The following is a 25,904-nucleotide window of genomic DNA, read 5'->3' on the forward strand; positions in this document are numbered from 1 at the left end:
TGTCCACATGCTGTGACATTTTTTACTGGACTGCCTATCAAACTCACCCACTGTGATCGATGGGGCCGAAACTGTGTGCCAAACGCTTGGATCACTGTTGCAACACTTTCCCGCATTGTAAAATTGCTGTTTGCCAATTAAAAAATTAAACCAATAGGCATCAGTATGTGTCAGTAGTATTGGGGGCAAAAAAGAACAAATGCATTTTGAATGAAATAGCCCGTATTCTTTAATACCATGAGTCACTAACACAGAGAATGTATACAGATAAGGACTTCTGACATTATTCTTTCTGACTTTCCTCGTTTACATACCTGTTCTAGCCTGTGGATTTAGAAAACACTAGTGCCAGAGCTTCAGCATAACAGCCAGTCTAATTTAAAGTATATCTATACAAAAGAACACATATGTATTATATTGCAGCTTGCCAGCGGTTTAGTGTTTATTGTTTTTTTTTCAGGCCAAGTATATTTCCTGCAACTAAGAAAACTAGAAAACTATTTATCTTCATACAAAATCCTGATACATAACCAGTGTCCTTTGTAACTTTTTTTGCCATGAACTAAAATCTCAAAACAATTTTATTAGCTTTTCCAGCTTTCTATGAACAGACCATCTCCTTGTTGATGGTGCTTTTACAGTCAAAATCAGGAGGAGAGCAACCTAGGGTGACAAAGAGTCACCCTAGGATGGGAATTGAGTTCCTAGCAGGATCATTAGGTGAAAATAAAAAGATAACTTAATACAGTCTCCACATCTAAGGCCTGGTAAACTGCAATGTATCACAATTTTGGTTTTGGGTTTAAATACACTCTAAGTGAATATGAAGTTACATTTTACTAAAGAATAGTCTTTTTATTTTCCAATATGAGCTAAAAATATAAAAAAAAAGGACTGACGGTTTCTATTGGTGACACTGACGTTCTTTTAAACATTCTGAAGATTGTGTCTGTCTTGTTTTTTCAGGTATTGGGCAGGAACATTTTTTCCACCGCATTGAAGCGGCTCACTGTTTGGCATGTGATACCCTTATCCCTGATGTCCCAGAACTTCTAATCGAACATACAAAGTCAGAGAGTCATACTCAAAAATGCAAGGTGAGAAGAATCTTTTGTTCTACAATAATAATACATGCATGTACTTCACATGCAGGTTATTCTGAAATCACTGTTATGCCTCTTTTTGCTAATGCAATTTTAAGTCTCCCTGTTTTCACAATAACAGTATGTGATTTTTACATGACTTTTACAGACGTCATCCAAGGAAATCAAGAGCAATTGCCTGGCAATGGCAAAGGCAATGCTACAGGATGAAAATGTCTTGAGAACGCTCAAAGTGTACAATAAGGTGAGGAGGACCTCTTCTGAATAACCACTGTCTGATAGAAAGATGTAGTAGATTCAGGCACACAATGATCTATCATTGCAAAAGATTTTTATTGTGTGTGTGTGTGTGTGTATATATATTCAGGTTCATAAGTATTGGGACATCGACACAATTCTAACATTTTTCAAGCATTTCTTTTCATTTTGATGATTATTGCTTACAGCTAGTGAAAATCCAAAATTCAGATACTCTAGTCTATATTATTTAATCTGTAGGAAAGTTTTTCTTTTACAAAGAGCTTTATTGAATATTAAGCAAAGATAAACAAACATTCGGAACATAGATGCAATGACCAACAATTAGAAATTGTAGTGGGTGAGGGGAAGCTAATACAAGGCATGCACTGGAAAAGGCATAAGCTGAAAAGTTTACATAGGTGCCCTGTAGGAAAAGATGGGGGAAGGGGTTGGGAAAGGACGATTAACAAACCTTTGTGGGTCAATGATAATATAAACTCTAAGGGGGAGTTTTGCTACATCAACATTATAGAGAACGGGAGAGGCACGAGAAGAGGCCTTCTCCAAAAGATGATACATGTTCAAAACCTAGAGATTACAAAGAAATCCAGATTGCATTGGTAGTATAGCAGATGTAGCGCAAGCACTATCCGAAAAATATGTTTAAGGACAGATTTGACAGGAGGTTAGGAAAAGACAAACATTAGAGAGACACGGACAACAACAACACCAAAAAAAAAAAAAGGGGGGGGGGGGGCTCCGAGGCGATCACAGCGAAATCCATCCTCATATCGACAGAAGGGACTGGTCAAATCTCGAAGGTTGAGATATATCCAGCCAGGGACGCCATATCTGCAGAAATTTTGTATGGGTATCCAACAATATGGCCGTCAGTTTTTCATTAACCATTATGAAGTTCATTCGGTTTTTGACAGCCTCAAAACTAAGGAGAGGAGTTTTCCAAGCTCTCGCAATTGTCAATTTAGTTGCCATAAATAAAAATGATGCCAGCTGCCGTTAAGAACGGAGGAGGCCCTCCAGCGGTTTAAATAGAAGCGCTTCATACGGGTTACGCTTAATGTCTGCGTGAAGGATAGTGCGGAGGAGGGCATACACTCTGATCCATAATCTACTTACTTTAGGGCAAGTCCATCAGATATGAGCCATAGTACCCAATTGTTGGCATCCCCGAAAACAGACCGGGGAATATGTAGGGATAAAACTAGCTAGACGAGCAGGCGTATAATACCATCGGTATAGAATTTTGTAGGCATTCTCAAGAATAATGACATTCCTAGAACATTTAGATAGTGCTTGGGTCATGTTCTGCCAGTCCTGTTGATCCAAGGTCCCCCCTAATTCAGACTGCCAACGCTGATGATAGGAGCGAACTGGAGGGGTTCTATAAGATATATAATGGAAGAATAAATCAAGGAAATCAAACCCGGAGCATGAGGTCTATGTCTGCACTGGCTTTCAAAGGGGGACAGACGGTAAGGTCCCGGATGCGTGCGTATTAGTGTATTAATAAAGTGACGAAGTTGAAGATAACCAAAATGTTCTCGGAGAGGGATGTTATAAGAAGAACGCAGAGCGTCAAAGGTAATTATTCTAGTGGGAGATAGGAGTGAGTGAACATCATAAAAACCATGCGTCTGCCACCAGGCAAACTGTCTAGGATTATCCCTACCCGGAGGGAATAATGGGTTATGCAATAGACGTAACAGCGGCAGGTGAGGAGAGATAAGGCCAGCTGAATATTTGATAGAATCCCAGAGACGTAGCGAAAGCGTCAGCGTTGGACTAAGGGTAGATGGACTTTGAGAGATAGGAAGCCATGGCAAGGAGGAGAGCGGTATCGGGTGAGAGTCCATCATATCTACAACAGCCCACAGGGGGAAGTGGTGAGATGCGTGAACATGAGCTAAGGGGGCAATGTTAGCTGCCAAATAGTAAGACTGGAGATTTGGAACAGATAACCCGCCCATACTCCGTCGTGCGAATAAGATATGTTTGCTAATTCTGGGTCGAGAAGAGCTCCAAATAAAGGACAAAAGTTTTCGCTGATGAATACGCAATATATGCGAAGGTACTGGAACTGGCAAGACACGAAATAGATACAGTAGTTTAGGAAGATAGGTCATACGGATTGCGTTAATTCTGCCGAACCATGAAAGCGGGAAATGAGACCAAGAGGACAATAGCTCTGTCAACTCGTGAAAGACAGTGGGAAAGTTAGCCTGATACAGTCCGTCATATGTCGGGGTAAGCTTAATTCCTAGATATGGTAAGGCCGAAAGCCATTGAAAAGGGAACGTTTGCTTCAAAGTGGTCAAGAGTGATGGTGGGAGGGTAACTGACATAGCTCTTGATTTAGCTGGGTTGACATGTAAGCCTGAAAGGGTTGCAAAGGAATCGAGAACCACGAGCAAATTGGGCAAAGTAACCCCCGGGTTCGAGATTGACAATAATATGTCATCTGCAAACAAAGACAATTTATGTTGGGAGCCTGCCACATCAATCCCCTTAATATCAGGATGTAAACGAATGGCTTCTGCCAATGGTTCCAAGGCTAGGATAAAAAGTAAAGGGGAAAGTGGGCAGCCTTGTCTAGTGCCTCTGGCAACCAAGAACGTAGAGGACTCAAATCCATAATATTTAAGCTTCGCTTGAGGGGATGTGTATAGCGAAGAGATCCATCATAGGAAGGAAGGACCAAAGCCAAAGCGGTGAAGGACCGATAGGAGATACGGCCAGGATAGAGTGTTGAAGGCCTTATTGATGTCTAAGGATAAGAGCATCATATCGAATTTACGAGTATGGGCCAAATGTTGCAATTGTAAAATACGTCTGATAGCATCTCTGGCCTGCCTGTGGGGAACAAATCCCACCTGGTCCTTTTTGATTAGGCGAGAAAGGAAGGAATTCAGTCGAGTAGCCAAGATCTTAGTAAGAATCTTCATGTCGATATTGATAAGAGAGGTAGACCTATAGTTTGCCCAAGAAGAGTGATCTCGATCTGGTTTAGGGATCATAACCACATTAGCAGTTAACGAGTCCGGGGAAAAATTCGAACCTCCCTTCACCGCGTTAAACATAGCGGCAAGGTGAGGAGCAAGTACATCAGCTAATTTCTTATAGTATAGTGCCGTATATCCATCGGGACCAGGGCGTTTGCCCGTTTTCAGGTCTGCTATGCATTGCAAAACCTCAGATACTTGGATATTACGATCCATCAAATCCTTATGGGCTGACGTTAAAGTAGGCGGGGGCAGACAAGATATAAAGTCAGAAATGGACTGAGGGTCGGCCCGGGTGGGATCAGAGTAAAGTTTAGCTAGTCGGTGCCGGAACTCTTCTAAAACCGCTACAGGGTTGCTCGTAAGGGTATTGTGATGAGTACGTAAAGATATCGGTTTAGGATGCTGCGCAAAAGAACGCAATCTACGGGCCAACATAGAGTCTGGTTTGTTTGCTTTGCTATACCACTTCTGGCGAGTCCATCGTAAAGAGCGCTCAGCCTCATCTGTTAAGCAAAGATCCAATTCTAAACGAGCCTGATCCAACAGTCTACGGTTCGACGGGGAAGGTGATTGTTTAAATTGGGCCGACGCAGAAGCTAACTTCGATTCAAACTGACACTGTTTAAGCTGTCTTTCCTTCTTTCGCCTTGAAGCTATTTGGATAATATGTCCCCTAAGAACCGCCTTGTACGCTTCCCACAATGTTACTGAAGAAGAGACAGAACCCAAGTTCAATTGGAAATATTCCTGAGACTTACGATGTAGTTCCGCCTGGATCTCCTTTAACGAAAGCAAGGAGTCATTCATTATCCACGAAGAGAAGGTCGGCCTACATAGGAGAGATCGACAGACCACCAAGATAGGCTCATGATCTGACCATGGGACCGTTAAGATAGAAATAGAGCGAACTAAAGGGAGGTGTTTACGTGAAACGAAGGCATGATCAATTCTGGAATGCGAATGATGAGGGTGTGAATGAGTGTAGTCTTTCCCCCGAGGATGAAATTCACGCCATAAATCTACCAGATCATGAGAATTTAACGTACGTGCAAAGGACTTCGCTGATGCGGAAGGGCCAGAGCACTCCGCTGGATATTTATCCAATGCAGGATTTAGCACTAAGTTTGAATCCCCTGCCATCAAAAGCGTACCCCTTTGATGTGTAGCCAGGAGAGAGCATAGGTGCGACAGAAAAGGTCCAGGATTAACGTTGGGAGCGTAGTAGGACATTATGGTAACATCTATGCCATGGATCGTGCCCTGGAGCAGGAGGTATCTGCCATTGGGATCAGCAATACGCCTCACACAGACGAATGGAGTTTTACTATGGAAGGCGACCAATACGCCTCTCTGTTTAGTGGGGCCAGTAGCTTGAAATATCTGAGGGTAACGTGCATCAAAATATTTTGGGGCAGAGATAGTGGAGAAGTGAGTTTCTTGCAAACAAGCAATGTCAACTTGGCGAGCCCGGAGAAACTTAAATATCTTTACCCGTTTCTGCGGAGAGTTCATCCCCTGGACATTCAGTGATAACCATTGGAGTACAACAGCACTAAGTGTCTAGTAATTATTCAAATAAATGAGTGTATGGATTATAAAGATAATCAGTTAAGCTGCTAGCATAGAAAGTAAACCTCAAAAAACTTCGGATAATATGTCATAAAATATGCAGCGCTCATAAACAGGTCTCAAAAACCACAGAAACCTGATAACATACAATTGTTCTAAATTAAGTATACCATTGAATATAAAGCATATATAACTCGTGACTTCTGTGGTGCATCCACGGTTGGAGAACCGGAAAAAAGTTCGTGACTCTTGTGTTGGACAAGCTGAAAGAAGTTTGCACTAACCAGATATCTCAGCACATGGAGCATGGAGTAATTAAGACCTACTCCTGGTACTCTGAAAGGAAGCCACTGGAAGGGATGATGTCATCTGATATCTCGCCACTAGATGTCATGTTCCCAGGACAGCAGGATGATGATTCCAGAGATGCACATCAGCCAATAAGGAGATGAATCCAGCAAGCCAGCCAGCAACACACAGGAGACCAAGAGGAACCAGGCACCTTCAAAAAGCCCAGGCTCCCTCCAAAAAAGAGAGCCACAGGCCAGAAGCTTTGATAGTGTAGTATTGCATTTATTATGTAGTAATTCACAATGATAAGAAAAACCACACTTACAAATAAAGGTCACAGGAACAAGGGGCAGCTAAAAGATATGTCCAGACAGTGGGGGGGCACCTCCCTGACGCGTTTCGTGTCACACACACGTTTTCAAAGGGGGATTCATCTCCTTATTGGCTGATGTGCATCTCTGGAATCATCGTCCTGCTGTCCTGGGAACATGACATCTAGTGGCGAGATATCAGATGACATCATCCCTTCTAGTGGCGTCCTTTCAGAGTACCAGGAGTAGGTCTTAATTACTCCATGCTCCATGTGCTGAGATATCTGGTTAGTGCAAACTTCTTTCAGCTTGTCCAACACAAGAGTCACAAACTTTTTTCCGGTTCTCCAACCGTGGATGCACCACAGAAATCACGAGTTATATATGCTTTATATTCAATGGTATACTTAATTTAGAACAATTGTATGTTATCAGGTTTCTGTGGTTTTTGAGACCTGTTTATGAGCGCTGCATATTTTAGGACACATTCAGTGATAACCAGTTCAACGACATGGTGATCTAAAAAAAGGAAGATTAAATCCGCCGCGATCCCCGGGAGCCCTGGAAAAAAATTTATAAAAACACACATAACGACAAGGAGAAAGAGACGAAAAAGAAAAGAGAAGACCAGAAGACATCTGATATACAAGCAAGATATCTGTGAAACATTGATATCAATTCAAACAATATAGTAATCAACTGTGGGTAAAACACCCACATAAAGGCTAGGTAGCGGGCAGGACAGAAGACCATACCGCTAGCCAGCTCGATGGGGACACGACCATCCACCGGAACAACTCAGAATTAATATAAAATATAAAAATATTATACAGACAACTAAGGCTAATACACCTGTGAATAAGTCATCTGAAAGTCGCAGGACAATAGAAATCTCAACCAATCAGTGCGGAGAAAAGAAACATCCACTGTGGATTGGAAGAGATAAACCACACGGAGGTATGAAATCCCTGAACAAATCTAGAGTCAAATCTAGAAAGTGGCAGCAAAAATCCACATGGAACAAAGCTACCTACTGGCAGCCAGCCTCTAAACATCATGTCGCGGAGACTTCCTGAAAACGCTGAGCCTGTAGGGATCTGAGAGCCTGGGAACTACTTTGACTAGGAGGAGATTTACGCGAAGACTGGGAATTGTGAAGACGCGTAGGGATTGAAGTCTCCTCACTCTGGGATTGTGGCAGTTCCAGGTTGAGCTCCCGAAAGTGACGCCGAAGATCCGCTGGTGAAGAGTCCTGGAATTGACGACCTTGAAAGGAGAACGAGAGCTTGAAAGGGAAGCCCCATCTGTACTTGATATCAGCCGATTGAAGAACTTGAAGATAAGGTCTTAGGGTACGACGTTTGGTAATTGTAACTGGGGACAAATCCGCAAACAGATGTACAGAGTGACCCTGAAATTCCAGAGCCGAGCGGTTCCGAGCCGTCTGCAGTAGACGTTCTTTAGTACGATAAAAGTGGAATTTAATAATAATGTCTCTGGGAGGACCCTCCGTGGGCTTGGGTGCTAGAGTTCTATGGATACGGTCAAACTCCAAACGTTCTATGGGAATCTCAGGGGCCAACTCCTGGAAAAGAGCAGTAGCAGTGCCCTGCAAATCGGTGATTGCCTCGGGGATTCCGCGGATGCGGAGATTATCCCTGCGTGCTCTATTCTCAGCATCCTCCAACTTATCTTTTAAAGTGTCCAGCTCAGCATGTAGATCCTCCACTTCCTGTTCATGACCCTCCAAAACTGTAGTCGCCAGATCCATACGTTGCTCCAATTGGTGGGCGCGAAGGCCCAGCTCCTTTTAGGCCTCTCGCCAGATCAGAAGATAATTTACGTGAGGCAGCTGTAATCTCCTCTCGCACTATAGCACGGAATTTGTGCAGCAAGGCTTCGGGATTGTGTTCAAGAGAATCAGCCATCCCCGATGGAAATTGCTGCTGACTATCGCCATCAGACTCGGTCTCCTGGAAGCTGGGTGTTGTCATCAGGCTCAGGCGGGTTAGGTATCAGCTTAGCGATGTGGCCCTGCGGAGGGGATTGCTGTCGGGCCCGATGTTTAGGTTTAGTGCGAGGAGTGCGGTGCATTGCCGGGGGTGGTCCACAGGATTCCAAAACCCCCTAAGACTATTGAGGCGATACGCTAGGGTGTAAAAGCCCAATGGCCGAGAGAAATGTTTCGGTGGCACGGCACAGGAAGGTCACTCTGGCGTTTTCCTCCTGGCTCGTGTATGTGTCCCCCACCGGGGAGGTGTTCACAGAAGGCTCAACATAACGCTGCGGCCAGTGAAATGTAGATGGTTGTGATAACTTGGCCAAGTATGCAGGCTGTGTATAGGCTTCCAAAATACGTCCCAGACACCCCTGATTTATCCACTTGAGGAAGGGGGTCATTAGAAAACTCCTTCCCCCATCCAGCACTACCTCTGCATCCACACTGATCCCCAGTAGCTCGCAGGAATCCTGCAGGGATGTGATGTAAGCCACAGTGCCACCAGGAGGATCAAAGGGGCCCACCCAGCCTGTCCCTGTAGCTGACCTGTCTCCAGAGTCGGCCGGGCAGGGCGGTGGTGCGACGATGCGGCGATCCGCCCCGGCCGCGGATTCAGGATACACCGCGGCTTCACACGCCGCGGTAGGCCTCAGAGCGTCCCGCGCCCCAGATGCTCGGAGAAGGTGCAGAGTAGCTCGACACCCCTCCTCGGGTGTCAGGAAAGGTCTGGGCAGCCGGGGATCTGCTCTGGATGGCCGCTGTTCCCTGGATGGCAGCGGATGGGAGATCAGGGTGCCGGAGCTCAGGAAAACACAACTGCTCCCGGTGCCATCTTGGACACGCCCCCAATTCTAACATTTTTGGCTCTATACACCACCACAATGGATTTGAAATGAAACGAACAAGATGTGCTTTAACTGCAGACTGTCAGCTTTAATTTGAGGGTATTTACATCCAAATCAGGTGAACGGTGTAGGAATTACAACAGTTTTCATATGTGCCTCCCACTTGTTAAGGGACCAAAAGTAATGGGACAGAATAATAATCAAAAATCAAACTTTCACTTTTTAATACTTGGTTGCAAATCCTTTGCAGTCAATTACAGCCTGAAGTCTGGAATGCATAGACATCACCAGACGCTGGGTTTCATCCCTGGTGATGCTCTGCCAGGCCTCTACTGCAACTGTCTTCAGTTCCTGCTTGTTCTTGGGGCATTTTCCTTTCAGTTTTGTCTTCAGCAAGTGAAATGCATGCTCAATTGGATTCAGGTCAGATGATTGACTTGGCCATTGCATAACATTCCACTTCTTTCCCTTAAAAAACTCTTTGGTTGCTTTTGCAGTATGCTTTGGGTCATTGCCCATCTGCACTGTGAAGCGCGTCCAATGAGTTCTGAAGCATTTGGCTGACTATGAGCAGATAATATTGCCCGAAACACTTCAGAATTCATCCTGCTGCTTTTGTCAGCAGTCACATCATCAATAAATACAAGAGAACCAGTTCCATTGGCAGCCATACATGCCCACGCCATGACACTACCACCACCATGCTTCACTGATGAGGTGGTATGCTTAGGATCATGAGCAGTTCCTTTCCTTCTCCATACTCTTCTCTTCCCATCACTCTGGTACAAGTTGATCTTGGTCTCATCTGTCCATAGGATGTTGTTCCAGAACTGTGAAGGCTTTTTTAGATGTCGTTTGGCAAACTCTAATCTGGCCTTCCTGTTTTTGAGGCTCACCAATGGTTTACATCTTGTGGTGAACCCTCTGTATTCACTCTGGTGAAGTCTTCTCTTGATTGTTGACTTTGACACACATACACCTACCTCCTGGAGAGTATTCTTGATCTGGCCAACTGTTGTGAAGGGTGTTTTCTTCACCAGGGAAAGAATTCTTCTGTCATCCACCACAGTTGTTTTCTGTGGTCTTCCGGGTCTTTTGGTGTTGCTGAGCTCACCGGTGCGTTCCTTCTTTTTAAGAATGTTCCAAACAGTTGTTTTGGCCACGCCTAATGTTTTTGCTATCTCTCTGATGGCTTTGTTTTGTTTTTTCAGCCTAATGATGGCTTGCTTCACTGATAGTGACAGCTCTTTGGATCTCATCTTAAGAGTTGACAGCAACAGATTCCAAATGCAAATAGCACACTTGAAATGAACTCTGGACCTTTTATCTGCTCATTGTAATTGGGATAATGAGGGAATAACACACCTGGCCATGGAACAGCTGAGAAGCCAATTGTCCTATTACTTTTGGTCCCTTAACAAGTGGGAGGCACATATGCAAACTGTTGTAATTCCTACACCGTTCACCTGATTTAGATGTAAATACCCTCAAATTAAAGCTGACAGTCTGCAGTTAAAGCACATCTTGTTAGTTTCATTTCAAATCCATTGTGGTGGTGTATAGAGCCAAAAATGTTAGAATTGTGTCGATGTCCCAATATTTATGGACCTGACTGTATATATACAGTGGGGCAAAAAAGTATTTAGTCAGCCACCAATTGTGCAAGTTCTCCCACTTAAAAAGATGAGAGAGGCCTGTAATTAGCATCATAGGTAGACCTCAACTATGAGAGACAAAATGAGAAAAAATAATCCAGACAATCCGTTGGCTGATTTGGAAAGAATTTATTTGCAAATTATGGTGGAAAATAAGTATTTGGTCACCTACAAACAAGCAAGATTTCTTGCTCTCACAGACCTGTACCTTCTTCTTTAAGAGGCTCCTCTGTCCTGCACTCATTACCTGTATCAATGGCACCTGTTTGAGTTTATCAGTATAAAAGACACCTGTCCACAACCTCAAACAGTCACACTTCAAACTCCACTATGGTGAAGACCGAAGAGCTGTCGAAGGACACCAGAAACAAAATTGTAGACGTGCACCAGGCTGGGAAGACTGAATCTGCAATAGGCAAGCAGCTTGGTGTGAACAAATCAACTGTGGGAGCAATAATTAGAAAATGGAAGAGATACAAGACCACTGGTAATCTCCCTCGATCTGGGGCTCCACGCAAGATCTCACCCCGTGGGGTCAAAATGATCACAAGAACGGTGAGCAAAAATCCCAGGACCACACGGAGGGGCCTAGTGAATGACCTGTAGAGAGCTGGGACCAACGTAACAAAGGCTACCATCAGTAACACACTACGCCGCCAGGGACTCAGATCCTGCAGTGCCAGACGTGTCCCCCTGCTTAAGCCAGTACATGTCCGGGCCCGTCTGAAGTTTGCTAGAGAGCATTGGGATGATCCAGAAGAGGATTGGGAGAATGTCATATGGTCAGATGAAACCAAAATAGAACTGTTTGGTAGAAACACAACTCGTCGTGTTTGGAGGAGAGAGAATGCTGAGTTGCATCCAAAGAACACCATACCTACTGTGAAGCATGGGGGTGGCAACATCATGCTTTGGTGCTGTTTCTCCGCAAAGGGACCAGGGCGACTGATCCATGTACAGGACAGAATGAATGGGGCCATGTATCGTGAGATTTTGAGTGCAAACCTCCTTCCATCAGCAAGGGCATTGAAGATGAAATGTGGCTGGGTCTTCCAACATGACAGTGATCCCAAACATACCGCCCGGGCAATGAAGGAGTGGCTTCGTAAGAAGCATTTCAAGGTCCTGGAGTGGCCTAGCCAGTCTTCAGATCTCAACCCCATAGAAAACCTTTGGAGGGAGTTGAAAGTCTGTGTTGCCCAGCGACAGCCCCAAAACATCACTGCTCTAGAGGAGATCTGCATGGAGGAATGGGCCAACATACCAGCAACAGTGTGTGCCAACCTTGTGAAGACTTACAGTTGAGGTCTACCTATGATGCCAATTAAAGGCCTCTCTTATCTTTTTAAGTGGGAGAACTTGCACAATTGGTGGCTGACTAAATACTTTTTTGCCCTACTGTGTGTGTGTTATTTATATATTTGTTTTATTAAATTTTTTTTTGGTGGGGGGGGGGGGGGGGGGGTCAAAGCACAGGATGCACATCCAGATATCACTTTCACACACTGCATCCCCCTCCATAGGCTGACCACCTCCTGATAGGGTTAGTATAGGCTTACCCTTTACGGCTGGATGATCCATACCTCTGTGTGCATTTTCATGTTTTTTCCAAATTTAGTGTTTTGGAGGTTTTTATTGATAGTTTCTTTGCTTTTTTAGACAGATCAGGCAGTAGAGACAATACAGCTTTAGGGATCATTAATATTCTGTACATTACCATTTAGTCACTCACACGCTGCATATCACCTTTAAAGAGAAAAAGCAAAGAGAAGCAACATCAGCTTCATAAAACAAACATAGTAGACCTAGATGTAATTGTGAAGTGTGGCAGATCACTGTTTTCTTATTAAAAAGTGAAAATGAAATAATAGTAGCTGTCTTAGTCAGCTATAGTAATACAGCATTTTTTTTATCAGTTCATGTTGACCAGTTGAGCGTTGACCAATTCAAATGCAAGGTATAATCACGTCTTTCAGCCATTCCTCAAAAAAGATGGGTATTTTCTAGCTATAAACAGTGCTCTAGATACATCAACTAAAGTATACTGAACCATGGACAGCGAGTCGAAATACCCAATACACAGGTGATTTGATCAAGCTGTAAAGTCAAAAACCAAATTAAGCAGAAATTTAGTACTGCTCCTGTATTTGATTAATTTGGGTATCACCAAAGGATATGAATCAAGTCGCTCTGATCACTAATGTCAGAAGCCAACACTCTAAAGGAATTTAGGTGTGCAGTATGACCTACAGAGTATAAAAGATTGCATTAAATGGCTGGACTGGGGTATAAACATCTTCTAAATAATCTTTTTCCACTTATCCTCTGAAATAGGACCTATGTCAACTTCATATCTAGATTTACTCTGAGGGGATTTGGATAGGTATCTAGATAGTAGGTTGGTATAAGCTTGGAGTATTAGGCCTCTCTGAACAAAAATATTAGTAAGTGGAGAAGGCTCCAGTATATCCTTTCCTGCATCGGCAAAACATGACGAATTTGTAGATACTGCTAAAATTAAGATTACACCAAACTCCTCTTGAAATTACTTTAGGCAGCCGTTATTATATAGAGAAAAGATGTGAATGCCTGCCCCAGTTCACTGTGGATTTGGTCCAGTTTTAAGAAGTTCATGATGGGAGTCATTGAACCATCTAGCTTACAGTCCCATACAGACAAATGCTGGAGTTAAGAAACCCAAAAGTAAACTCAGTGGCTTGAAGCAGACACTCTCCCTTGGCTCCTTGTATTGTCATGAAACTTTTCAAGTAACCCTCATTTTCCATACAAGGTCCCTAAATTTTTCAATCTTTATCGTATAGCAGAGGAAATGGGAAATTGAGGGGGAGAAGCGAAGGGGAGGTATAGAGAGGGAGGAGGGGAAGGGGGAGCAGGGCCACAAGGCCACAAATAAAGCAGTATAATGGTGAAGGAACATCCTCTCCCACGACCAGTCTATTCTGAACCATCCAGGCTGACCAGATTTTGTCAAATTTCTTAGGAAAGTGTCTGCTTTCATAGGTTGGCTTATACAGAGGCAGGATCACATTTATTGCCACTCTCCAATTAACCACAGTGGGAGGATTAGGAAGCTTCCAGCCTATGAGGATTTCCCTCCTTGCATAGAAAAGAGCATAGAATATAAACAACTTCAGGTATTTAGTAGTCTACATTCTCCATGGCACCTAACAATAAAAGTGTCCATTCATGGCTGTAGCTTAATTTGAGATTGTCTGAAGGAGTCTTCCTGACTTATCTCTTGCGTAGGTCTCTGTCAGTACACATGCAAAGCCACTTTGGTTTGGTAAAGTACTGAGCTGTGTCCAAAGTGTCTGATTCGCTTGGCCTTCGATGGACATCTCTTCAGATCTACTTTTGATATATTATCAAGGTCAGCATTAGTAGTAAAAGCACCCATCTTCCTAAGGAGAATAGGCCTAAGAAACAGACTGGAAAGTTATTTCCATTGCTGTCAGTTAAGAAACATACCTTTTTGTTTCTTGACTTCCATGCCCTCCACGTTGAGAACCCTCAAGTTTGGCTCCATCCCCAAGGTCTGGGACTAAAGTTCTGCCAGAGATCCTCATTGTCCTGTACTAGCTCAGGTGGATATGGTCTTACCAACTTGGTGAGACTCCTGGTGGACACTGTGTGGGCTCTTCCAAAACTTTTGTCTCAAGGACCAATTTACCATCCTACTTCACAATCGCTGGTTTTAATGATATGGCTGTCAAAGCCCAGGTTCAGAGGGAAAAAGGCATATCTGAATCAGTCATTCCCACAATGCTAAAGGCTAAAAAGTCTTTTACCGTAGGAGTTTCACTGTGGGGTAAATCCTTTCCCTTCTACAGGTACACCTGGACCATCATTTGGCTCTTGACACTATCAAGGACCAGATCTCTACCCTTTCTGTTCTATTTTAGAGATTGTTAGTCTTTCACTCCTTGATTCAGAATTTTTTCCCATGTAGCTCCTCCTGTTTGCTCTCTTGTGACTCTGTGGGATTTGAATCTGGTTCTCATTTGAACCCAATAAAAACCTTCTTTTCTCTACTCTCCCCTACAATGTGGTAATGCTTGTGTCCACCAATGAGGAGAGTGTTGTCTTAAGCCTGTTAGCGTTTGCTTTGTTGCCCACCCCTCAGCCCATTGCATTCCTATGAGGAACACAGATTCCACCCCTTCATGTATGAGATCACAGTACTAATTTGCTACAAAACTGAGGCATGCTGGTTCCAGGAGAAGTTATCCTGGGTTGACCTACAGTTTCTTTGTCCAATCTTCCTCTAGGCCACAGTATAACCCATAGGTGAAAAACTTCATTTGTCCCTCAGTGGGCTCCAAAGCAAAAGGATGTTACAGTGAGCAACAAAAATCCCGCTTTTCTTCACATAGGAGTATTGAATTTCCTGATGCTTTGGGATAGAAGAAGTATTGGGATCTCAACCTAGGTAAACTTAGACTTTGGGCACAAGGAGTTCTGACAGATACTAGAGAAACAGAAGTCTGATACATCCCCCAGGTTAGGAGAACCAGACAGGGAAATGATACATCCCCCAGGTTAGGAGAACCAGACAGGGAAAGATTGTCAGCAGGGTCACTGTACTACACACAATGGGGTAAATAATATAATCTACTACACACAATGGGGTGTTTAAAGGATAAGTTCACATTTTCTAACATGATACATGTTACACCCATATTCCAATTTTTAGATTTTATGGTTATGGTGACCTGGATAGAAAGTTTGTTGTTTTTCAACAGAGCAAGCTGTAGATGTAGCAGTTAAAGGGTTCAGGTAAAACCATTTACTCATGGGGTGCTTACAATGATCCGCTTTTATTTATGTAAAACCTTTATCCCAAAATTTAAAAAAAAATTTCTGTAACTGCTTATAAAGTATGTGTGGAACCTACTGACTTGCTTTTCAGTACTGATTACCCTACAGGCATTTCATATAGCATACATTAGTTTATTAGTGCATCTAACACTCCCCTTCCTGGTGATTAACAATGCTGCTGTCCAAAGGTGTCCTTGTGCTTCTTCATCCAGAGGTGAGTTACTTGCCAGATCACAGATGAGAACAGAGGAGAAGAAGCCTGAAAAAGAAAACTAATGCACCAAGTCTAACCGCTTCTACGCCGCCCTATAGCATAAATACTGCTACGGGGCGGCACAGGTGCGCAAAATCACATATATATACGTATCAAAGAAAATAGTGCAGTGCTTAAATCAATAGTCCTTAGTTATTCCCGATCAGTGGATGTTCCTCAATACGGAATGTAAGAAATGCCCACTCACCGGAACCACACTTGATACAGTGCAGTGTATAATAGTTATTCCCTGATGTCACTGGAAGTATACATCTGGTGCAGCCCTTGGAAGAGTATCCCTCTATAGATCAGACAGGTCCAGGGTCACAGCAAAATAAGGCTCCGACACAGAGTTCCCCTTAAGGGATGTGTGGGTGTTACTCTTGCAGCAGATAACACCTCCCACTCTGGATGGAATCGGATGGAATCGGTTCTATCTGCTGCAAGAGTAACACCCACACATCCCTTAAGGGGAACTCTGTGTCGGAGCCTTATTTTGCTGTGACCCTGGACCTGTCTGATCTATAGAGGGATACTCTTCCAAGGGCTGCACCAGATGTATACTTCCAGTGACACCAGGGAATAACTATTATACACTGCACTGTATCAAGTGTGGTTCCGGTGAGTGGGCATTTCTTACATTCCGTATTGAGGAACATCCACTGATCGGGAATAACTAAGGACTATTGATTTAAGCGCTGCACTATTTTCTTTGATATTTATTGCGGTTTTACTGGTTGCCTTGAGTGTACAGCTGCTGAACTGATTAGCGCTCACTTTTTTACTTTGTTTACCTATTTTACATATATATATGTGATTTTGCAGTTCCAGGTAGGGGGCGCATGCATGCCCTACCTGCACCACCATTCGCAACCTCGGCTGTCAATCACCGGATCCCGGCTGGTGATTCCCCGCCAACACCCAGTGATCTCCGAGAATTACTGATGGGGGAGAGACCTGTGTATAAACAACACAGATCTCGCCCCTGTCAGCTCCTGCACACTGCTTTGTATGGATCTGCATAGCACAGCCATACAAAGCAGTGTGCTTACAGTGAAACACAGCACACATAGTAAAACACTTCCAGTGTACAGTTAACCCTTTGTTCACCCACATGTTAACCCCTTCCTGCCCAGTGTTATTAGTACAGTGTCAGTGCTTTTTATTAGCAATGATCACTGTATAGGTGTCTGCGACACCAAATCAATTCCCCCCAGTGTCAGAATGCCTGTCGCAGTCGTGCTATAAGTTGCTGATCGCCGCCATTACTAGTAAAAAGAAAAAAAAAATTCCAGTATATATACCGCCATTTGTAAACGCTATAACTTTCACATAAACCAACTAATTTACACATATTGGGATATTGTTTTGGCAAAGATGTAGCAGAATACATTTTGGCCTAAATTTATGACGAAATTTTATTTTTTTATTTTTTTACTGGACATGTTGAATTACTAAAAGTCAAAAATAAAGTTGCTTTTTTTTTCTCAAAATTGTCAGTCTTTTTTTGTTTATAGAAAAAATTAAAAACGCACAGGCGATTAAATACCGTCAAAAGAAAGCTCAATTCGTGGGGGAAAAAAAGGACTTAAATTTCATTTGGTTGCAGCGTTGCATGACCGCACAATAATCAAGTAATAAAGTAACACAGAGCCATAACACAAAAACTAGCCTGGTCAGGAAGGGGGTAAATCCTCAGGAGGGCAAGTGGCTAATGGTTGGTAAGCTGCAGTATGTCACATTTTTTGGTTTAATACCATTTTAAGAATGTGTTTATACTTGAATGCCCATAGCATGCTGATGTACCAGCTCAGGTCCCAGTTTGGTGAGTAGAGCAAAATTTCAGTTGCAGAGGCGGGGTTTTTGAAGGCCCCAGACTTCTCATTGTAATAAATTGGTTTCCTATTTTAAGCTTAATCCGCTGTACTGGGTTGTAGGCATTTCTTGCCATAGGGTGCTTTAGACCTATACGATAAACTAGTAACCATAGTTAATGGATATACAGTTTCAGTGAGTTATTGTTACATACAGTATACCTTACATTTCAAGCAGTTTTATAGGTGGAATGATACTGTCTCTTTAAACCATTCCGATCTGTGTTTTTCCCATTGGTCTCCAGGGATGGAATCCCTCCAAAGACAGAGATTCAGTGCAAGCAAGCAGCCATGATGTTCTAGTTGCTGAAGAGGATGACTATGTGCCCACCGTTGAAGATGTATGTGATGCTGACGGTGATAAAAATATAGACTTTATGCAGAATATGAAAGATTCCACAACTATTATTGAAAATTCTTCCTTGAACGCTTTACTTCTCAGTCAGTCGGAAGTGATGGACAGCAACGGCTCAGACAATGAGAATGTTTTAATAATTCCTGATATTGATGAAACAGATGAGGAGGAGGCTGCTGAAGCTCCATGATCCTGATCACGCTCATCTTTGAAAAGTCCCTTCTTATCCTTGATTGTGAACTAAAAGACTACTTAACATGTCTTTTGATTATGTGTCACCATGCGCATGAGATGTGCTCTGGGTGAAAAATGAAAACCTCAAAACTTGTGGCAATAACTTGTTGCAGGAAAAGACATAGTGAGGTGTTGAACTGTTCCAGAACTGAGATTATTTTTTTTTCCATACAACTCGGGGTAAGAAAGCAACAACTAAGCAGATGTGTGGAACGTAATGACCTGATTTCAATACTGACTACCCTTCAGGTAATCATATGGCAAGTTGTTCATGTTTGTGTCATTATGCTTCTCACTCATAGCAGCTAAAGACTCTCACTGGGGTCACTGCAGTCAGCATTTTATACCTGTGTAAGTGAGAAATTGCACAACCACAGTGATTGCCACAAAACACTGCCCCTGCTACAGCTTATATTTAAGGCACATGTATGAACTATGCTATGTGACCAAAGGTTTGTGAACACCTGACCATTACATGTACCTATAGAACCAAAAGTATGTATATTGACGCTCCTCCAAATAATGGAGCTTAGGCGTGTCCAGGGAAGGGTTACTCGAAATGCTAAACCATGAGACAACTGTACTTTGGCTTTGCACCAACAGTTGGGGAAGGCTATTTTCTGTTCCAGCATGATACTGCCCTTGTGCACAAAGCCAGGTCCATAAAAATATGGTTTGGTGTGAATGAACAGGCAATCATTAGTCCTATTGAGCACCTTTGGGATGAATTGGATTGCTGATTTGTAAGCCGATACCTTGGTGACTGGGACGAATTCCCACATACACACTCCAAAGTGCTGTGGCAAGCTTTGCCAAAGGAGTAGAGGCTGTTATAGCCAACTCTATATTAAAGTGCACATGAATTCAAAAAGTTAAGGTTTGCTATGTTATAGGGAACATTTAGAAATGTTAATTGTACCCATGTAGTATTCTGAAAGATTTACCTATTGTCCATGAATTCCTGGGCTTATAGCTTCATAGATGTATATTGGCAGTGTGATGTTTTGGGAACTACTATATGATGTCACTAACATGCTGTTCACTGTCCTCGTTGCTGGTGATGAAAAAGCAGAACCCTGCTTCTACCAGGATGGTCACCTGCACACAGACACACACTATGTAACAAGGCATAGTATTTATTATTACAGGTATTTATATAGCGCCATCAATTTACACAGCGCTTTACATATATATAGTACATCAGTCCCTAACCCTCAAGGGGCGTACAATCTAAGGTCCCTAATTTACATTCATACATACACATACTAGGGCCAATTTAGACAAGATCCAATTAATCTACCAGCAGGTCTTTGGAGTGTAGGAGGAAACCGGAGTCCCAGAGGAAACCCACGCAGACACAGGGAGAACATGCAAACTCCAGGCAGGTGGTGCCGCGGTTGGGATTCAAACCATCAACCCTAGTACTGCCAGACGGAAGTGCTAACCATTTAGCAGTTGATAGGGAAAAGATAAACTGCAGGGAGACCACAGGCAATATGACGGCTAGTCCCTGGCCCTCTGCCTACCTTTTTGGCACTGAGCTTTCAGGGTTCAGTTCCTCTCTAATGCCCATGGTTTTGGATTGGGGTGTCATCAAGCTCATTATGGGTGGGACTGTCTAGTGTCTATAAAGGTTTGGCCATATAGTGTATCTAGCATTTCTACATCTGCCCCGTTGCTTATTTCAATCATGTAAGTTATTAGGCTTAGCTGAAGGTAGTAATGACTGTGGCCTTGCCTGTTGTGTTCACTGACATTTGTTAAACTTTACAACACAAGTGTTTTATCTGGCAAACAACGCTTGACCTGAAGGTCTGGCACAGTATATATTTCAATGTCAGCTTCCAATGAGCTGATCATTTTTTGTTTTTTTATCCTTTGGGAAAGGAGTTAAGGCACAGGGCTTTTGTCAAATAAAAGGCATGATCAGAAATAATCTGTCACAGAGAATTATATTCTGTTCATTTCACTAAACTGTAAAACAAGAGTTTGTGACATTGGATATTTTTTTTTTCTTGTTCATTGAAGTCTTTTACCTATTGATTATACTGACACCTACAGGAGGATTGAACCCTGGCAAATAAAAAAAACTGTTGACCAACCTCCTGTTGCAATACCACCCCACGGTTGCAGCATATTTGATATGTGGGGGGACAATCCCATTGTATAGTGTGACCATAGCTCACACTCTGGCTGTGTTGCTGCCTATACCGTGTCAATTGATGATGCTGATCTCTGTAGCCTTGAATCCTGTTGTCCTCTGCTCCTGGGGTCTATCCTGTTTTCTGAGTATTACTTGCCTTCATTAGGTGTGGCTGGCTCCTTTCTCAGCTGAGGTTATCTCTGCAGTCATGCATGACTTTATGGCCCAAATTACCCAGTTATTTACCAACTCTGGCCACCCAGGCTAAATACTGTAACTGATTTGCCTACAGTCTTGGCAACTAATCGGCCAACAGTCACTGAGATTCTGAGTCCCTTCCTTCTTTTTCTGATGAGCTTTTCTCAAAGAAGTTGCAGTCTTTTTGCTATTCCTACCAAACTAAAAGAGACTATTATTTTGGCTCTTATTGATGCAGTGTTCCCTGCTTTGCAGAGAAATGATTAGCCTGTTGTTTCTATCAGTGCTGATTCCAGTCTTGGGTTCTCTAGAGCTCCTAACAGCCCAAAGTTTAACAGAACCGGACCCCGACTGCGCTAGGGTATTTCCGTTAGACTCCCGCTTCCCTGTCCGAACATTATCCACGGACATCACCGCTGACCATACAGGACGAGACAGCACCAGGTTCTTCTTAAGACAGGAAGTAAACTGGTTTATTTTAACATAGATACAAGATAAATACACAAGGCGGGGAAATACACCCAGTAACAGGAAACACATCAGCAGGCCCTCCCATCAGAGGGAAGGGCTGCTGGAAACACCCCCCCCCCCCCCACCAAGCCAGTACAAACACAAGCAAGACACACAATATAACAATGGGATACACCATGTGGCAGTAGACAATACACACACAATAGAACAATGGGATGCAGCCACATGGCAGTGAACAATGAACAACCCCCCACCCCACCTATCCATGTCTACACAATATCAAGACATTTCACCCTGTACCCCTAACAGCCACAGGGTGACTCACAAGAGGGACATGGGGAGCTGAGACAGGGGTCTCCCCACCTCTCCAAAGGGGGCTGTGTTCCATGGGCCCCCCACCCAAACTCACTCTGGTCACACAAAGATTCTCAGTTCACTCACTGTTCTATGTCTTCCTATACAGAGATTGGACACCCTGACAAGATATTTGCTCCCCTTATTAGCCTTGCACCCGTTTTGAAGAGGACATTGGAAAAACCCCCAAAAAACAGCAATCTGCCCCCACTGTGATTCCATCAGTATCCCGCTTTAACGAAACCACCATACCAGTGAAGGATGCACCTATCTTAAGCACTCAACCGATAACCAATTAAAAGCCCCCTCTAGAGCTCTGCTCTCACTGGCAGCCCGTTCTTCACACCATCTTGGCTGTGAGCTTGCTTTACCAAATCCTGGCTGACTGGTTAAAGTCCCTTAAAACAGATTTTGCCACTGCACCAGTTGGTCCTTTGTTCATTGCATCATAGATTGCTTAGAGCACATTTTGCATGCTATATGTGGACCTCCCGGCCTCCAAGTTCAACAAAAAACTAGACAAGGTTTGCATCCAGGTACAGAGATCTGCTGATGGAAGCAGTGGATCCTCTGTTGGGTCTGTGAAATTGTTACATCCTGATCTACTGTATGCCTTTCATCCAGTGAAACTTCTTTCTCGCCTCCTTCAAAGGATCTAGATGGAGGGCATTCCGATGATCCTCATTGCTCTGGATTGGCCCAGGGTTATGGTCATCCTGGCAAGACTCCTGACATGCTTTATGGACCCTAACAGATCTTCAAGATCTTTGGTCTCACAAACCAATTTACCATCCTGCTTCACAATCGCAGGTCATTTAATGGCTGTTAAAGCCCAGGTTGTGAGCAGAGACCAGGGGATTTCTCAGTCTATGAATATTGTGGTGTTAAAAGCTAGAAAGTCATCTACTTCCTGCAAGGTCTATTATTGCACATGGAAGGCATACTTCACTTGGCCTGAGTCTTGGGGCTTTTACCATAGCATTTTCTCTTTGGCGACAAATCCTGTCCTTCCTACAGCTAGCTCTCGGCACTATCAAAAGTTAGGTTTCTGTCATGTTGCAGAGACTGTTGACCTCTTATTTCTTGATTAAGACACACTTGTACAAGTCTCCCATGTATCATGTTTGTTTGCCTGCGAGTCAGTGGAATCTGAATCTGGTTCCCTGTGCTTGAGAAACCATCATTTAAACCCATTTGAGACATTCCTCTCTCTACTCTCACTCTGTGACATTTCTTCTAGCCATTACCTCTGCGAGGTGAGTTTATCATCCAAGGAATCTTTTCTGGTTTTGTAAAGGAACACGGTGCTGTTTAGGCTCAGAATTTCCTTCCTGTCTAAATTAGTTTATGCCTTTAACTGAAACCAGGATATCATTGTTCTTTCCCTTTATCCAGCTCCAGTTTACCCAAAGGAAATTTCCCTCCATTGTTTGAATGTGATTTTGGCTGTGAGAGTATCTCATGCCTACTGCTTCTTTCAGAAGACTGGTTCTCTGTCACCATTAATGGTCCCTGTATTGCTGCACTGGCTTTTCCATCATTTCTAGGTGGCTTTTGGTTTCAAGGATCAGGTTCCATCACTTCCTGTCAAGGTACACTCTATTAGATCTGCTACTGCTTTTCAACATCAAGCAACTGTTCCACAGATTTGTGAGGCTTCCACCTGGTCTTTTGTTCATACGTTCTCTACATTCAAGGAGGTTGTTGTGGGCTCATCTGATGTCGGCTTCAGGTGTGAGGTCCTTCAGTTACCTGTTGTTTTTATGGGCCTGTTAGTGTTTTGTTTGCTGCATTGTCCAGCCCTCAGTTGGGCTGCTTCTGGACATCCTGAAGGTTTAAGACTTCCTTTGTCCCTCAACAGATGGGAAAGAAAATAGGATTTTATACTCACCCATTGATAGATACAGATCCTACCCCTCTGTGTTTATGTTCATGCTTTTGGTACTGCTTTGCTACAAAACTGAGTAGTAGGAGGAGTTCTACCTTGGCTGGCCTACATTTTTTCTGTTTGCCTTGTCTTTTGTCCTATCCTCCTGTAGGTGTTAGTATAAATCAAAGGGTTAAGACTTTCTATGTACCTCAATGGACTCCAAGGAAAGGATTGTAGGGAGAGTACAAAAATCCTGTCTTTGCTGTCATTATTTGAAAGGTTTGTTTTTGTGGAGTAAACATGATAATCTCTGAAAGTGGTATTAAACCAAAACCCCAAAATTGGAATATATTGCATATTACCAGTCATTAGATGTGGTTGCATTAGTTTTTTTTTTCTCCTGGTAATATGGCCAATAATACAATTCCTGTATTAGAGTGTCCCCGCTCTGGATGAATGGGCACAGGGGGCACAGCAGGCAGCAACATTGTAAGTCTGGGGGAGTGTCAAACTCCATCTCACACTTTATAATCAGTTACAGCAAACATTTTATTCCTTTTGGGATAAGGATTTTGCATGAATAAATAAAAGCTGATCATTGTAAGTGCCCCTGCCAGTGTTAAATGGGTTGTCTCATCCATGTAAACTGATACATCTGGAAGAGAGCTTGTTCTTTTGAAAAACAACAAACTTATTGGCTAGATCACTAGTTGAAAAAAATGCAGCCATCACATCTAAGAATTGGTAAGCTACACCACAATAAATTTTTACTTTTACTTGGGTTTTTTTTTACTTGGGTTTAATACCACCTGAAGGTGTACATATGGTCCTCATTTGTTTAGCGAAGGGATCTGTGACTGTGTGTAGAAGACACCAGAAAAATTAATTTCAGTGACGTCTTCATTCGGTCAAGAACATATCATTTTTAAGTTGTGCATTTTTTCCTGATTTAAAAAAAAGGTGCATTTTTAAATGTTTTCTTTACAGAGTGTTTGTTCTATTGAATCAATATTTCTTTCTCGTGAATTACCTTGTAAATAAATGTGGAAAGGACGAAGTCGGGTCTTTAGTGATTTGGGCTTTGTCTTCTCTGATGGTGTTGACAATACAGGAGCCTCCAAAGAGCAAGAAAACCAATTTTAGGGCACAATTATTTTTACCATATCCAGGCACTCAGAGGTCTCTAGATATCTCTTGCCTTTATTTACCTGGCCTACGTCAATGTTAACATTAATTTGTTTACATTCAACAGGTCTGGAGTCTGAAAAATACATTGCAGAAAGCGGCATGCCTACATTTGTTTGTGTACAGTTTGTTGTTGCCAATAAAGGCCCAACAATCTTCCCTTTTGCTCTCTACCACTTTGCCTACAAGGACCAAGGAAATCTTTTTTGTACTAACGGCTATGGGAGGACATGTGACTCTCTCTCCTCCCATGGAACAGCACTGGTGATTGGCCACTTAGACACCCAGCACTGTCACGTGGGGCAGAGACCGAATACTCAATTTAAGTTCCATGTCTAGTAACCTTCCTGGCACCAGTTTTAAGTTTTTTGATGTATCATCTTTTTTTTTTTTTTTTTTTTTTTAAAGGTATGAAAAGTTAGGAAAGCATATAAACATGCATTATACGAGCCTTACATTTCATATTTAAGATATTGTATTTACCTGACCTATAGAAGAACATCACATCAAAAGTAATATGTTTAACATACGTTGATGCAGTGCATTCTGTAATGTCAGTTAATAAAATCTATCTGACTTTGGGTCCAAAGCAATTGACCATGATGTGAGATTGGGAACAAACATGTATGTAGGTACATAATTATTAGAAGCCAGTGGAGATGGAACAGGATCTTGTTGCTTTTGGAATTAATCTTGCCTTGGGACATACAGTTAGGTCCATATACAGTATATTTGGACACGGGCACAATTTTCATACTTTTGGCTCTGTGTGCCACCAGAATAAATTAAAATGAAACAATCCAAATGAATTTGAAGTGCAGACTTTCAGTTTTAATTCAAGGGGTTGAACATGGATGCCAAGTACACATTTTAGGAACTGCAACCATTTTTATACACAGTCCCTCCATTTTCAGGAGCTCAAATATAATTGGATGAATATAATCATAAATAAAATGTTAATTTGTAATATTTTGTTGAGAATCCTTTACTGGCAATGACTGCCTGAAGTCTGTAACCCATGGACATTACCAAAGACTGGGTTTCCTCCTATCTTATGCTTTGCCAGGCTCTAACTGCAGCTGTTTTCAGTTC

At 42.8% G+C, this 25,904-nt stretch overlaps 1 protein-coding gene across 3 annotated transcripts in view; it reads left to right on the plus strand.

Moving 5' to 3' along the window:
* LOC149436937 (uncharacterized) overlaps window positions 1–25,401 on the plus strand; it is a 62,161-nt gene extending 36,760 nt beyond the window's left edge. For 2 of the 3 annotated variants that reach the window (XM_089661272.1, XM_089661273.1), the window contains exons 12-14: window positions 967–1,097; window positions 1,252–1,347; window positions 18,248–25,401. In XM_089661272.1, the coding sequence (XP_089517398.1) occupies window positions 967–1,097; window positions 1,252–1,347; window positions 18,248–18,547 (527 nt within the window). In that variant the 3' untranslated portion in view covers window positions 18,548–25,401. The remainder of the gene's footprint in view (window positions 1–966; window positions 1,098–1,251; window positions 1,348–18,247) is intronic. The other variant, XR_016308248.1, reaches the window with a different exon arrangement.
* The last annotated feature ends 503 nt before the right edge of the window (window positions 25,402–25,904 follow it).

Source organism: Staurois parvus, unplaced genomic scaffold (genome assembly GCF_062004578.1).
Source record: "Staurois parvus isolate SC_StPar_1 unplaced genomic scaffold, SC_StPar_1.0 ptg001328l, whole genome shotgun sequence".
In the NCBI taxonomy this organism is placed as follows: Eukaryota; Metazoa; Chordata; class Amphibia; order Anura; family Ranidae; genus Staurois; species Staurois parvus.